The sequence below is a fragment of the Carassius carassius genome, chromosome 45 (genome assembly GCF_963082965.1).
Source record: "Carassius carassius chromosome 45, fCarCar2.1, whole genome shotgun sequence".
Taxonomy (NCBI): domain Eukaryota; kingdom Metazoa; phylum Chordata; class Actinopteri; order Cypriniformes; family Cyprinidae; genus Carassius; species Carassius carassius.
In genome coordinates, this window is record NC_081799.1 from 12,778,984 (window position 1) to 12,794,081 (window position 15,098).

At 43.0% G+C, this 15,098-nt stretch overlaps 1 protein-coding gene across 1 annotated transcript; it reads left to right on the forward strand.

Annotated features, from left to right (window-relative positions):
* Positions 1–904: 904 nt before the first annotated feature.
* On the forward strand, positions 905–10,656 carry LOC132127709 (C-type lectin domain family 17, member A-like). Its single transcript, XM_059539751.1, has 4 exons — positions 905–1,103; positions 1,189–1,458; positions 10,148–10,275; positions 10,482–10,656. The coding sequence occupies exons 1-4, from the start codon at positions 959–961 to the stop codon at positions 10,593–10,595; spliced, it is 657 nt and encodes a 218-aa protein (XP_059395734.1). The 5' UTR covers positions 905–958; the 3' UTR covers positions 10,596–10,656.
* Positions 10,657–15,098: the final 4,442 nt, after the last annotated feature.

The following is a 15,098-nucleotide window of genomic DNA, read 5'->3' on the forward strand; positions in this document are numbered from 1 at the left end:
TCAGGTGCCCATATACATGCTCTCTAGTGTTAAAGTTGCACAAATATCACTTTATTTGAGATTAACGCTTAGCCTTCACATCAGTTTCATGTTGCTGTTTTAACTGATGTTTAAAATAGAATCAAGAAACCACAAACATGGACAGGAAACGACACAGGAAAAACGTTCAGCATTAGTATATGTTGTGACACAAGTGCCATTAGGCTGATCGTTAATCATATTTCATTAGATTCAATCACCACAGACTGAACCTCAAACCTGTTTTTCATTTTAGTTCATTTTGAGCAAACACTGTCATTTTATTTGTGTATGTATCCTTTTTAAATAGTCTGCACAACTAAAGCTGTCATCACAGCAGACGCAAACAGCGTGCCTTCAGTTAACGGATGCTACCTTTAGCTGCATGTAACATTCAAAAATTATTTAAGAGCTCTTTTGAAGCATGTTTTGAAGCTCCTGTGAGAAGTGACACATGCAGCATCACAGAGGAATGCCAATTTTTCTTGCAAGAACAGATAATTGGCTAACCGTTTTATTTTGTTTTTTACTAAAGAGTTGGACATCACATGGTGTCAAATAGAATCAAGCAGCAGCTTCAGTGAACTGAAATTATGTGGAAATGTATGAATGTGCTGCAAATCAGCTGTATTTAGTATTTGACACTACAAAAAGATTCCTTGTCCCACTCCCTTCTCTTTTCCTGCCCTCTCTTCACTGTATCCCAGTAGTAAGAAATCAAAAGCACAGAAATAAAATAAGAGATGACTGAGTTGGTCAAAAAAAATAGAGAACAGAAAAATGGGCGGTCTTTCCACTTTCCAGTAAGAGAGAAGTATGTGAGCTTTTAGCATCTCATGCCAAACCTGAATGAAAACTGAACGCAGAGAACGGTCAATGTGAAGAGAACATTGATTAGAATTAGCAGAAATTAATATTGCTGGACGTTAAAAGAGCAGAAATGTCTGATGGTATTCACGACAATGTGATCAGAACTGAGTCTGAGAGAGCGGAGATTACGGTGGTTATCTATGAGAGTGCAGATTGTGTGAGAGATCATGACTTAAGGACAGAGACAAACACACAGCAACCATTACAGTGTACAGGTAAACATAGTCATTTCTTTGATTTAAAAATTTTTTTTTGCAGTTTGCATGTTCAGTCATTTAACATCATGTCTGTGGTGAACAGGAAGTGATTCAGTGAAGAGCAGGAGCTCCAGAACAGCTGTAGTGTGTTTGGTTCTGCTGTGTGTTCTTCTACTGACTGCAGTCATAGTGCTGTGTGTCCACATCCATACAAACAACACAAACTACACACAAAAGAGAGATCAGCTACTAACCAAGATCAACAGCCTCACAGAAGAGAGAAACCAGCTACTAACTAACAACAGCGACCATATTCAATTAAACAAGTTAAATCAAGGGAAAAATGAACCGTTTAAGTGTTTTAATGGAATGGGTAATCATGAGATACACTAAACAAACATTCAGACTACACTATATGTGGTGAAGTGAGTGACTCGTTGCCACGTCACCCTCATTACATATATGGCCAATAGGGTTCTGCCCCTTGGGGTATATAGACTCTTTGGATGCTCCCTGGGATACGTCATTGAAAGCCCGCCCCTTTGTCATTCATTCCAAGAGACCGTGGAGGTATGTGTGTTAGCCGTGTAGCCGGTTGTTTTGATGTTAGTATTAAGTGATGTTTCATTGTGCCTTCATCTGTATCTGTTTAGTGTGACACTCGGCCATCGAGGCTGTGCACGTTCTCGTGGCGACACTCACATTGTGGTAAGTTCTAATGTTAGTTTTTAACTTTGTGTAGTTTGTTTGTTTGAGCGACCTGCAATGCGTTTTAGTGTGGCGTGCCTTCGGTCTCCCATTGGTGTGACGTCTCCTCATAGCTGCGTCGGAGTATCAGCTGTTTATTGACTCACTAACATCAAATGACTGTCATATGATTTCCGTGTGCCTGTGATTGTTTGTGTGCGCGCGCCGAAATTGAATCAGGGTGAGTACATTTACGATCGTTTCTTTTAATCTGCAACTGTTTTTAATTAGATAGTTAATGAATATTTGTGTTTAGGAGTTCTCTTTTGCCCGTGTTAAAGCCAGGCTGAGCAGCTACTTTAGCAACTTGCTGTCAGCAATCCATGCTTCATTGAGCCACGTTTGCTGCTTTGTGGAAGCTGAATATCACTGCTGGACTCCACTTTATCTATTGCTCAGGCAATATGTTGTTTATGTTGTATGAATGTGGCTGGTTTTGTTACCAGTCCTTAGCCGCATGATCATCACTGTTAAATACCTGTGATTTATTACATGGAGTGATAATTAGCCTACCAAACTGGTCCCATCATTTGTGTAGGTTGGACTGATTGTGTGATTTTTGTGTTGTGACCGTTTGAATGGTTTATATTTATTTTCTTTGTCTTTATTATAGATGACTATTTATCTTATAACTTGATTTTTGTTTTCATTATTTGTCTCATTGTGATTTGGTTTATCTCTAATCATTTCTATATTTATTTCTTTTCTGTATTCTGCAGGAGCTGGGTTTTCCTGGAGGCAGGCTGGTGGTTTTAGCTGCAGGCCTTCACCCTAAGTAGGGGTTATAAGTGTGGTGTGACTTTTTTATCACTATTTTGTAGTGGAGTGATTCTTCAAAGTGTGTTTGATTGCCATATGCAGCTATAGCTAGCCTGCTTCTCTGTGGTCTCAGCCCCTGCAGTGATCATATTCTTTTTGTTTTGGTTGCCTTTTTGATTACGAAATGACACAATTGATTGTGTTATTTGTTTAATTGCTTTCTTTAATAAAAATTGCCTGTTTCAATGTGAACTCACGTCTCTCGCCTCTCCTGAGTAAACGGACTTGTGTCCTATTTATTAGATTATTTCCCCGGTAATTCGGGGTGGCGTAGTCACTACTAGACGGCCACGTATTGCTACAAGTGGCGTAGTCGGCAGGATCGCACAGAATATCTGGCAGAGACGTGAGTTGTATATTTTGTTCTAATAATTTAATTTTCTTTTTTTGTGTGTTTGGTGTTTCTTTTTCTTTTCCTTCAGGGAACAAAGCAGCAGACGTGTGCTCAGACGATTGCAGTTTTTGGCTTGACCTCCATTTGTTGTGGGTGCTGAGTTCTGCTAAATTAAGTAGGTACGTGCTATTAGAATGGAGGGAGAATTACAAGAACTAAGAGAGCTTGTAGCTCAGCTTAGAGCTGACAATGAGAAATTGCGACAAGAGAGGGCCTCTGAATTGCAGGGTGTCAATGTGGCGGGACCTAGCACCTCTGCCACAGTTACTGCCCCTATACTTCCAGCGGCGACTGGTAATATTCCAGTTACTGATAGGCTGGTATTTGTACCTAGAGATAGAAGGTGTCCAAAATTTAGTGGGAGGGCTGGGGTAAATATTGATGAATGGGTGGAGGAAGCTAAAGCTTGTATGAGAACCCGTCATTTATCCCCTGCGGATCAGGCCTTCTTTCTCTTTGACCACTTGGAGGGGGAGGCGCGAGAAGAGATCCGATATCGGTCAGAGACAGAGCGAGCGGACCCTGAGAAAATTATTAAGGCATTGCGTGAATTGTATGGATGTTCAGTGTCGTATGTAGCCTTGCAGGAAGCTTTCTTCTCCCGAGGACAACAGGAGGGGGAAACACTCTTGGAGTTTTCCCTCGCCTTGATGAGTCTGCTGGAGAAGGTTAAGCAACAGTCACCGAACGTAATGGCAAATGCTGAAATGTTGTTACGTGATCAGTTCGTTGAATATGTCAATAACAGTATGTTGAGACGTGAGCTTAAACAGCTGGTGCGCCGACAGCCCAATTCTACTTTATTAGAGGTGAGGAGTGAAGCCCTACGATGGGAGCAGGAAGGGATGCCGGGGGGTGTGAGGGCCCGAAGTTTATCCGTTCCAGTGGCACATGGAATTCAGTATGGCGTTCACGGAGATTCATGGGTGGTAGCTCGTAGTTCACCCCAGACGTCTGAGTTGGGTGAGTTAAGGGAAATGCTGAAAGCACAGCAAGAGCAGTTAAATCGCCTCACTCAAAGTTTCGCTCGACTGTCAGGCCCAGAGATGCGTAATCGAGTCCCTCGTAGTGGACCTATAATCTGTAGAAGGTGTCAAAAACCAGGCCATTTTGCCCGAGAGTGTAATGAGGAGCGGGTTCTTCAACGTGCTCCTCATTCCACTGTACCTATTGCTGGAGATAGGCAGTTATCTACTTCCGTGCAGTCGGAAAACTAGTGCCCATCGAGCTGCGGAGTCACAGCTCGATTGGGGACATTACCGGCTCAGTTTTACCGACGGGTTCTGTTGCGGCGTCTAGTTTAATGTCGTCCTGTCCTCATCTTGTTGTTTCCATAGGTGGAGTATCGGTGCCGTGCTTGGTTGACACCGGCTCAATGGTCTCCACCATTACGGAAAGTTTTTTTCAGCGACAATTTGCAACATGGGGACAGGAGCGACTTAAGTCATGTCAGTGGTTACAGCTTCGCGCCGCTAACGGGTTTGCCATTCCTTATATTGGTTACATAGAGCTGGATATTGAGCTCTGTGGCCAAGTCGTTTCCAATTGTGGGGTTCTTGTTGTTAAAGATCCTCCTGGTGGCTTGTGTGATCGGATTCCAGGGATCCTTGGAATGAATGTTTTAAAACGATGCTACCAGGATCTCTTTAGTCAACATGGCCCCGCTCTCTTTAACTTGCCTGATGTGTCTAAAGCTCCGCAACTCGTATCTCAAGCATTACAATATTGTAGTGTTAATGTATCTGGCACAAACCATATAGGTAAGGTCCGTGTACGGGGCCGTAGGCCTTGCCGTATCCCAGGGGGCATGCTTAAATTTGTTCCGGCAACTTGCTCTGATGAATTCTCTGCGGGAACCGTACTCTTTGAGCCTCCTGAATCCGGTTTGCCCGCTGGGTTATTGGCTTCTCCTGCAGTAGTTCGGGTGAGCCAAGGGACAGCTTATATACCTGTTGTTAACGTTGGTGTGACTGATGTAGTGCTCTATCCACGGTCAATTATGGGCACGTTGAGCAGTGTTTATGTGATCAGTTTACCCACAGGTGTTACAGAGGTCCAGCCGGTGGTTGCTCTTGTGGGGTCGCAAAGCGCAGAAGTAGCACCTACTGTGCAGGAGCAGGTGGAGGCCATGGACTTGTCGATTTTGTCAGAGGGAGAGCAGAGTCAGGTGAAGTCTTTACTCCGTAGATTTCAGGCAGTGTTCTCTACTCAGGAGACGGATTTAGGTTGTACAAATTTAATTTCACATGATATCCCCTTGGTGGATGAGACTCCAATTCGGCAGCGTTTCCGGCGCATACCCCCATCGGAGTACGAGGTGGTAAAGGCCCACATAAATCAGTTGCTTGAGGCTGATATAATTCGAGAGAGCTGTAGTCCATATGCCTCACCAATCGTACTGGTTAAAAAGAAAGATGGTGGACTGCGCATGTGTGTTGACTACCGTCAGCTTAACGCCAGGACTAGGAAAGACGCGTTCCCTTTGCCCCGAATAGACGAGTCCCTTGATTCTCTGAGTGGTGCTAAATGTTTTTCGACCCTCGATTTGGCCAGTGGGTATAATCAGGTTCCAGTCACAGAGAAAGATCGGTTTAAGACAGCTTTTTGTACACCCTTTGGACTCTTTGAGTGGAACCGTATGCCATTTGGCTTGTGTAATGCCCCTGGCACCTTTCAGAGGTTAATGGAGCGTCTGTTCGGGGACCAACAGTGTCAATCCTTGCTCTTATACTTGGATGATGTGGTAGTATTTTCCACCTCTGTAGCACAACATCTGGAGCGGTTGGAGGTGGTGTTGAGTAGGTTAGAACGTGAAGGACTTAAGGTCAAGCTAGGTAAGTGTGCGTTTTTCCAAAGAGAGGTGAAGTATTTGGGCCACGTTATATCAGCTGAAGGGGTATCAACAGACCCTGCGAAGATTGATGCGGTAGCTGATTGGCGAATTCCATCTAATGTGGCAGAGTTGCGCTCGTTTCTGGGTTTCGCCAGTTACTATCGCCGTTTTGTGGAGGGGTTTGCCAAATTGGCAGCACCCCTACATAAGCTGGTTGCAGTGTGTACTGGTTTGGGATCCAGAAAAAGAGGGGATCAGGGGTTTGCTGGTGCTTGGACTGAACAGTGTCAGCTAAGCTTTGAAGGGTTAAAGAACAGGTTGTCCACTTCCCCCGTGTTGGCATATGCAGACTTCTCCCGGCCCTTTATCTTGGAGGTGGATGCAAGCCATAGTGGGCTTGGTGCCGTCCTCTCCCAAGAGCAGGGGGGTAAGGTACGCCCTATTGCTTATGCCAGCCGCGGCCTGAGGCCCACTGAGCGCAACATGACTAACTATAGTTCCATGAAGTTGGAATTTGTGGCGCTCAAGTGGGCAATGACCGAGAAGTTTAGGGAGTACCTATTGGGTCAGAAGTGCCTTGTCTATACTGACAACAATCCCCTTAGCCACCTGACATCTGCTAAACTGGGAGCTACCGAACAACGTTGGGCGGCCCAGTTGGCCGCGTTTGACTTTGAGGTTCGGTATCGTTCTGGCAGGAGCAACCGAAATGCTGACGCTCTTTCTAGACAGAATTTGGGTTGTCAGGAGATTCGGGAGAGTTTCTTACCGGGGACCATAATTCCAGCTGTGGTAAGGCAGGTGGCAGAGGCCGAACCGGTAGTACAGGTGAATCAAGCAGTAATTGCAGCATTGCCCAGTTTTTCTCTTGAGGATTTGAGTTTGTTACAAGAGGCGGATCCGGATATTCAGAAGGTTTTGGCATTTTGGGAACAGGGTTCTTTTCCCAGCTCTGCGGTGCGCCAGCAGCTCCCAAAGTCTGTTCTAACATTGCTTCAGCAGTGGGACCGTCTTTTAAAAAAGGATGGGGTCCTTTATCGACGTGTGTCACGCCCTGATGGGGGTGAGGAGGTGCTACAGTTGATTTTGCCGGCAGCTTTAAAGCATGAGGTTTTGACTGAGTTGCATCAACATCATGGACACCAGGGTGTTGAACGCACTACTGAATTAGTGCGTCAGCGGTGTTACTGGCCGGGGATGTCGGCAGAAGTGGCACAGTGGTGTCGGGAGTGCGAACGATGCCAGCTGGCTAAAGACGTCCAGCCAACTGCTCGGGGTTTTATGGGTCATGTGTTGGCGTCTAGGCCAAATGAAATCCTAGCTATCGATTTTACCCTGCTTGAGCCCTCCAGTTCTGGACATGAGAATGTGTTGGTGTTAACGGACGTGTTCAGTAAATTTACTCTGGCTGTCCCCACTAGAGATCAGCGAGCTGAGACCGTAGTACAGGCTTTGGTGACCGAGTGGTTTTTCAGGTTTGGGGTTCCAGGTCGTATTCACTCCGACCAGGGCCGGAATTTCGAGTCTGCCCTTATGAAACAACTCTGTAGGTTCTATGGGATCGAAAAATCTCGAACTACACCTTATCATCCGGCAGGCAACGGCCAGTGTGAACGGTTCAATCGAACCCTTCATAACCTTCTTCGCACTCTGCCGACCTCCCGTAAACGGGACTGGGCATCTTGCCTTCCGCAGATCTTGTTCTGTTACAACACCACCCCTCACCAGAGTACAGGTGAGTCTCCATATCTCCTGATGTTTGGTCAGGAGCCTAGACTCCCTGTGGATTTTCTGTTGGGTAGGGTCCAGGAATCTGGAGGGGGTGGGGTCCATGAGTGGATGGTAGAGCATCAAGCTAGGATGCATGTGGCATTTGAAGGGGCACGAGGGCGTTTGAAGGTTGCCGCTGAGCGACGTAAGAGACTGCATGACCAACACGCTCGCGATGCACCACTGAGGGAGGGTCAGCTGATTTATCTCCGGGATCACAGCGTGAGAGGCCGTCATAAAATTCAGGACCTGTGGAGCTCAGTGGTGTATCAGATTGTGAGAGCTCCTATAGATGGAGGGTCTGTATATGCTGTGGCACCTACGGACGACCTGAGTAAGATCCGGCACGTTCATCGTTCGTCAATGAGGACTCGTATCCAACGAGAATCTCCAAGAGTTGTATCTTCTGACAGCCCTTTAGTAGGGACGCCGTCGTCATTGGGGGATGTAGAGGAAGTAGACCTTTGGGTGGCCGTTTCTGACAATTGGCAGGCTGGGTCAGGCCAAACCGTAGCATTACAACCAGCAGCCGTATCTAGGTGCCAGCCACCGGCATCACCGCCGCCGGAAATGGTGGGGCCACCTCCAATAGTGTCTGCTCCCTCTGTAACTGGTGAGTTGGCACCGGATGTTGATTCGAGCCAGGCAGGGGTGTCTATTCCTCAGCCAGTTCAAAGAGAGGGAGATGGTGTTGGAGCAGTACGACGAACGAGACGAGCTACTGCTGGTCAACACCCTAATATTTACCATCTTCCTCGATCAGTGGAGAGTGTGAGGGATGTCCCGTGTGTTCCAGGGTCTATATCCAGCATAACTTCTAGGTTGTTTAGGCCTTGGGACTAATACGTAGTGATTGGTAGTCTATCGTCGGGGCGACGACACAAAAGGGTGGGTAAAATGTGGTGAAGTGAGTGACTCGTTGCCACGTCACCCTCATTACATATATGGCCAATAGGGTTCTGCCCCTTGGGGTATATAGACTCTTTGGATGCTCCCTGGGATACGTCATTGAAAGCCCGCCCCTTTGTCATTCATTCCAAGAGACCGTGGAGGTATGTGTGTTAGCCGTGTAGCCGGTTGTTTTGATGTTAGTATTAAGTGATGTTTCATTGTGCCTTCATCTGTATCTGTTTAGTGTGACACTCGGCCATCGAGGCTGTGCACGTTCTCGTGGCGACACTCACATTGTGGTAAGTTCTAATGTTAGTTTTTAACTTTGTGTAGTTTGTTTGTTTGAGCGACCTGCAATGCGTTTTAGTGTGGCGTGCCTTCGGTCTCCCATTGGTGTGACGTCTCCTCATAGCTGCGTCGGAGTATCAGCTGTTTATTGACTCACTAACATCAAATGACTGTCATATGATTTCCGTGTGCCTGTGATTGTTTGTGTGCGCGCGCCGAAATTGAATCAGGGTGAGTACATTTACGATCGTTTCTTTTAATCTGCAACTGTTTTTAATTAGATAGTTAATGAATATTTGTGTTTAGGAGTTCTCTTTTGCCCGTGTTAAAGCCAGGCTGAGCAGCTACTTTAGCAACTTGCTGTCAGCAATCCATGCTTCATTGAGCCACGTTTGCTGCTTTGTGGAAGCTGAATATCACTGCTGGACTCCACTTTATCTATTGCTCAGGCAATATGTTGTTTATGTTGTATGAATGTGGCTGGTTTTGTTACCAGTCCTTAGCCGCATGATCATCACTGTTAAATACCTGTGATTTATTACATGGAGTGATAATTAGCCTACCAAACTGGTCCCATCATTTGTGTAGGTTGGACTGATTGTGTGATTTTTGTGTTGTGACCGTTTGAATGGTTTATATTTATTTTCTTTGTCTTTATTATAGATGACTATTTATCTTATAACTTGATTTTTGTTTTCATTATTTGTCTCATTGTGATTTGGTTTATCTCTAATCATTTCTATATTTATTTCTTTTCTGTATTCTGCAGGAGCTGGGTTTTCCTGGAGGCAGGCTGGTGGTTTTAGCTGCAGGCCTTCACCCTAAGTAGGGGTTATAAGTGTGGTGTGACTTTTTTATCACTATTTTGTAGTGGAGTGATTCTTCAAAGTGTGTTTGATTGCCATATGCAGCTATAGCTAGCCTGCTTCTCTGTGGTCTCAGCCCCTGCAGTGATCATATTCTTTTTGTTTTGGTTGCCTTTTTGATTACGAAATGACACAATTGATTGTGTTATTTGTTTAATTGCTTTCTTTAATAAAAATTGCCTGTTTCAATGTGAACTCACGTCTCTCGCCTCTCCTGAGTAAACGGACTTGTGTCCTATTTATTAGATTATTTCCCCGGTAATTCGGGGTGGCGTAGTCACTACTAGACGGCCACGTATTGCTACATATACAAACATTCAATATTCGGATAAACTATATATTAAATTGGTACAATAGTAAAAAAAAAAAATAATAAATAATAATAATATATATATATTTTTTACATTTTGTTATATGTATAAACAGATAATACTCAAACTGTTTGTGTTTACAGATGGATGGTTATACTATAATTTTAGTTTTTACTACATTTCCTCTGAGATGAAGAACTGGACTGAGAGCAGAAGATACTGTACAGAGAGAGGAGCAGATCTGATCATCATAAACAACAGAGAGGAACAAGTACGTGAGAGATGAGTGTGCGTGTATGTGTCTGGTAATACTTGTATACTGATATATGAGAAGAGGTAAAATGCCATTTTTACAGTATAACAATTATTACACCTATGGAATGTCTGCATAAAATATGGAAAGTGTATTTGTGTGCATGCCGTTTTTTTTTTTTTTTTAATAAGAAGGGATCACCTTAAAAAGCAAATGCTTTTCAGAAAACTGTTGATAAAATGCGAGATGGCAAGACTGGATTCTGGATTGGTCTGACTGACAGTGAAGAAGAGGGCAACTGGAAATGGGTTAATGGCAGCACACTGACCTCTGGGTAAGAAATCACTGAACTGAACTGATTATTATCTAATAAATGATTCTCAAGTCAGTGTCATATCACACAGAAAGCAGCACTGAACATCTAATGCTGATCTGTCCATGTAATGACAGTTTTAAATGGATCTGTGAGAAGAACATTTTGGAAAGAACACTTAAAGACCAGGATTTTTTTATCATTTAGCATTTTTGACTAGTTATTTATTATATTGTGTGTATATATATATATATATATATATATATTTTTTTTTTTTTTTTTTTACTATTAAAGCTTTAAAGTGGTTAACATACACATTTGTAGTACTGTATTTCAAATTTCAAGTTTAAGTTTCAATTTAAGTTTATTTGTATAGCGCTTTTTACGATACAAATCATTGAAAAAAATTTTGTTTCTACAATATTTAGTAGTAGCTTATCAGTGGTTACTGTCAGTTTGTGTGCATATGGCAGAAATTTTCGGAAAAATTATTTAAAGACGTAGTCAAACAGACGATGAACCCTTTTAACAGTAATTATTATATGATGCATTCACACTTGTAGCAAAATTTGGTAGTTCTGTATATTTTTTCAGGGTTAGCCGAGTGTGTCTGAACCCCGAACATTATCTTATTCCAGAGTTTGGGAGCCAAATGCGAAAAAGCTCTACCTCCTTTAGTGGACTTTGCTATCATATGTACTACCAAAAGTCCAGCATTTTGTGACCTTAGGGAGTGTGATAGTTTGAATCGTGGTAGAAGGCTAGTTATGTGCGCAGGAGCTATACCATTAAGGGCCTTATAGGTAAGTAATAATAATTTGTAACTGATACAGAACTTAATAGGTAGCCAGTGCAGAGACTGTAAAATTAGGGTAATATGATCATATTTTCTTGACCTAGTAAGGAATAAGATGAATATTTGTCATCTTATTCTCAGTCCTGTAACTGCCATTAATGAAATAAAAGTGTTTCTAATGTCAAATATATACACACATCGAGGATTCATTCTTATAAACAGTGAAACTCTGATTTGTGCATCAGAAAAAGAAAGACTGACGTCCTTCAGAGAAGCTTTGATATGAATAAATATACAGGACTAACCAGGGGCGCTGCACAAGATCCCGGGCCCTATGCATAGGCAGTCCTAATGCCACCCCCCCAACCCCCCCTCCTCCATTGAAAATATATATTCCAGACTTTTCAAGGGCCCTCTCTTCCTTTGGGGCCCTGGTTATCAGTACTGGTTTTACCCCCAGTCCGACGCCCCTGGGACTAACTGAAGCAAAAATGACTTTGGAGCCGCCGTGTTTTCATCTGATGGCTGCATTCACACAGCAGCATAATACTAACCATACTAAACACGGTTCTGTTCACACAAAGTTCAGCAATGAAATCGAAGTGACCCCCTTAAATTTTTAATTTTCTAGACTACAGCTGAATTTTTAGAGTGAGTTCAGTAAAACTGTGCTGTGGGAAAAGGTACATTGTAATTGGGCACCTCAGAAAGTACTATATATTTGAAGGTTAATGAGTTAACTTTAAGGTCCATTAACATTGAAAAATATACATTAATGGATTTTTTTTTTTTTTTTTAATTGTCTCATATAATTAATCTTCTTCTTATTATTATTATTAAGATTTCATCCATAAATTTTGGACTTACACTGGATGGTAATTTCACAGAGAATTGTGTAGTGTGTCTATAATGCACAGGCATGATTTTTTTTCTTTAGATTTTGATCTCATCCAGTCAGAGAATATCAAACATATATTAAATATAAAAAAATATTTTGAGGTGATTATAGAACACATATTGCAATGAGGTGCATGTGTCTGTGTGAGTTTGCCGTGTTTTGAATAAATTGAAAGATGTATTCCATAACCTTTTACAAAGTTGGTAAGTATATGATATAATGCCTAGTGTTTTAAATTTTGTTAAAATGAAAAAAAAAAAAACACAAAAACAACTTGCCAAAATACCCTAGCTAGCAGAGTTTGAACTCCAAATTAAAGCTTAGCAGTCAGAACACAACATCCTACCAATAGCAATAGTTATCAACCACACATAGAATATGCATGCATGCAGTGAAGGTAAAAATGTGATTAAAACAATGAAACCATAAAGAAATGCACATGAAATACTCAATTTCTCTTGTATATTCATCATCAACCTTTTCTGTACAATTGTGAAATAAATAAATAAATAAATATTGGATATACTCTTTCAACGACCCAGATGTATGGCCTAGCATGGATGCTTGAGGATCACATCCTTTTAGACTTCAAACTCTGACCTCGGCTCAAGTCTATTTTGTTGTTTCATTCTAACTTATTATAGCAGAGGGAAGAGCAGCTAAACTTGAAAAGAGAACTCATTCGGGACAAACCCTTAAGTTCAGACACCTTTAAACTTTGCACGCGAGAGGGGTCTGGCTATGGGAGGCCATTTGAGGCGAAACCCATTGAAAACTTGCGATAAACAGTGAAACGTCGGTGACCGACGAATATTGGATATCGCTTCGATAGACCAATCTACTTCAAGTGTAAACTAAACGGACCGCTGTCCTGCTCTTGAACGTATTTCAGCAGGCTAGCACCGACCTCGCACCTTCCTCTGTGAGGCGTGCTGTCTGTTCGACCGAATCCAACTCCATACCGAGAAAAGAGATCTTCTGCCGCGGCGAGAGTTTGCTCTTTTCCCAGCTGACCTGAAGGCCCAACAGGCTCAGGTGCCGGAGCACCCCATCCCTGTGCTCGCACAACTGATCTCGAGACTGTGCTAGTATCAGCCAATCGTCTGAGTAGTTGAGAATGCGAACACCCTGCTCTCTGAGAGGAACGAGAGCTCCCTCCGTGACTTTCATTAAGACACGGGGAGACCGGGACAGCCCGAAGGGCAGGACCTTGTACTGATATGCCAGTCCTTCGAACGCAAAACGCAGAAAAGGTCTGTGGCATAGAAGGATGGACACCTGAAAGTACACGTCCTTCAGGTCGATCGCTGCAAACCAATCTTGGGGACGGACGCACCCGAAAATGCGTTTCTGTGTCAACATTTTGAACGGTAGCCGATGGGTTGCTCCACTGGATCGGAGGTGCAAGAGGAGTGGTGGTCCCCAGAGGGTTGGTTCCCTGCGGGGGTTAGCCACCACTGTGACCTTCAAACCACCCGCGCTAGTGCCGATAGTGGTTCTTGTCTGTCGTTCGCCAGAACGAGCCCCAGATCGCGGCCACGGCAACGGGACTCCGCCCCCCTGAAGGTAGCGGAGCCTGGTTCGTAGCTCTGAGATGGTCATATTCCCGCAGTGAGAACATGACTCATCCACAAAAGCCACCTCAGCGTGCTTGACGGCCAGACACGTGAGGCAGCGAAAGTGACCATCACCCGTTGCCAGGTAACGACTGCACCCAGAAACGCACGGGTGAAACGGCATCTTTATAAGGAATATCAGCCGTCTTTACAAAGACGCACCTGTGAAGCTCTTTTAGAGAAGTTTGCTTTTTAGGAAGTGCTCTTTTAGTGCTGAGGCGCACAGGGGAATTGGCCACTTGCAACACGACAGGGGTAGTGCAGCCTGAAGTGTGCAAACCACTCGACACAGGAATGACCGCCGCTGAATCGCAAGTGTTTCAGTGTGTATCGCAAGTGTTTCAGTGGGTTTCGCCTCAAAGGGGCCTCCCATATCTTGCTGCAGACTTGCACTGGCACTCTCAGACTTGCATTCTAAGACTTGCACTCTCAGACTTGCACTCTCAGACACTTTTTGTTCTATTTATTGATAACTTTTTGTTTGAATCTCTCAACATTTTACAACAGTAGCCATGTCATGAAGACAAGAAAAAAGAAACTAAATTACAATGTCACTTGCAATCGCCACTTGCACTCTCCGCTACCTGTGACGTCATTTTAATGGACAAATACAGTGATATAAATGAGTTGTAGACAGTTTATTATATATGGAAAAATGCTTAACGGGAAACTTTGCGTTTTGCATTTATTCTGGGCTCACCTCACTGATCTATATATATATATATATATAAATATATATCAGTGCAGTACTGATAGATCAGTGGCTCACCTCCTTGCCTCTACATATTAATTATGTATTTTAATAATGTAGAGAAGCATATTGAGTTTAGCCTTTATCGTCTTAGTCCATTATGCCACATTTTGCAGTATGTGAGGAAAATACGATATATATTTTCATTAAAATAATGAACTGTAAATTTAATTTGATATTTTAATAGCATCTTAATACATTAACCCATGTTAGGTGTTTATGTTTTTCTTCAGGAGGAAAACGCTTAGCGAGAGACGGCAAGCGTTCATATTCTGATGTTCTGGCCACGGATTTGCCGGTCTTGTCTTTTATTATTTGTCTTGTAGATTATAAGATTAATCTAGAATAATTCCACGATTACAGTGAGATTAATCTAGATAAAAAAAAAATAATCTATGCCCACCTCTAATATATATATATATATATATATATATATATATATATATATATATATATATACATTGATT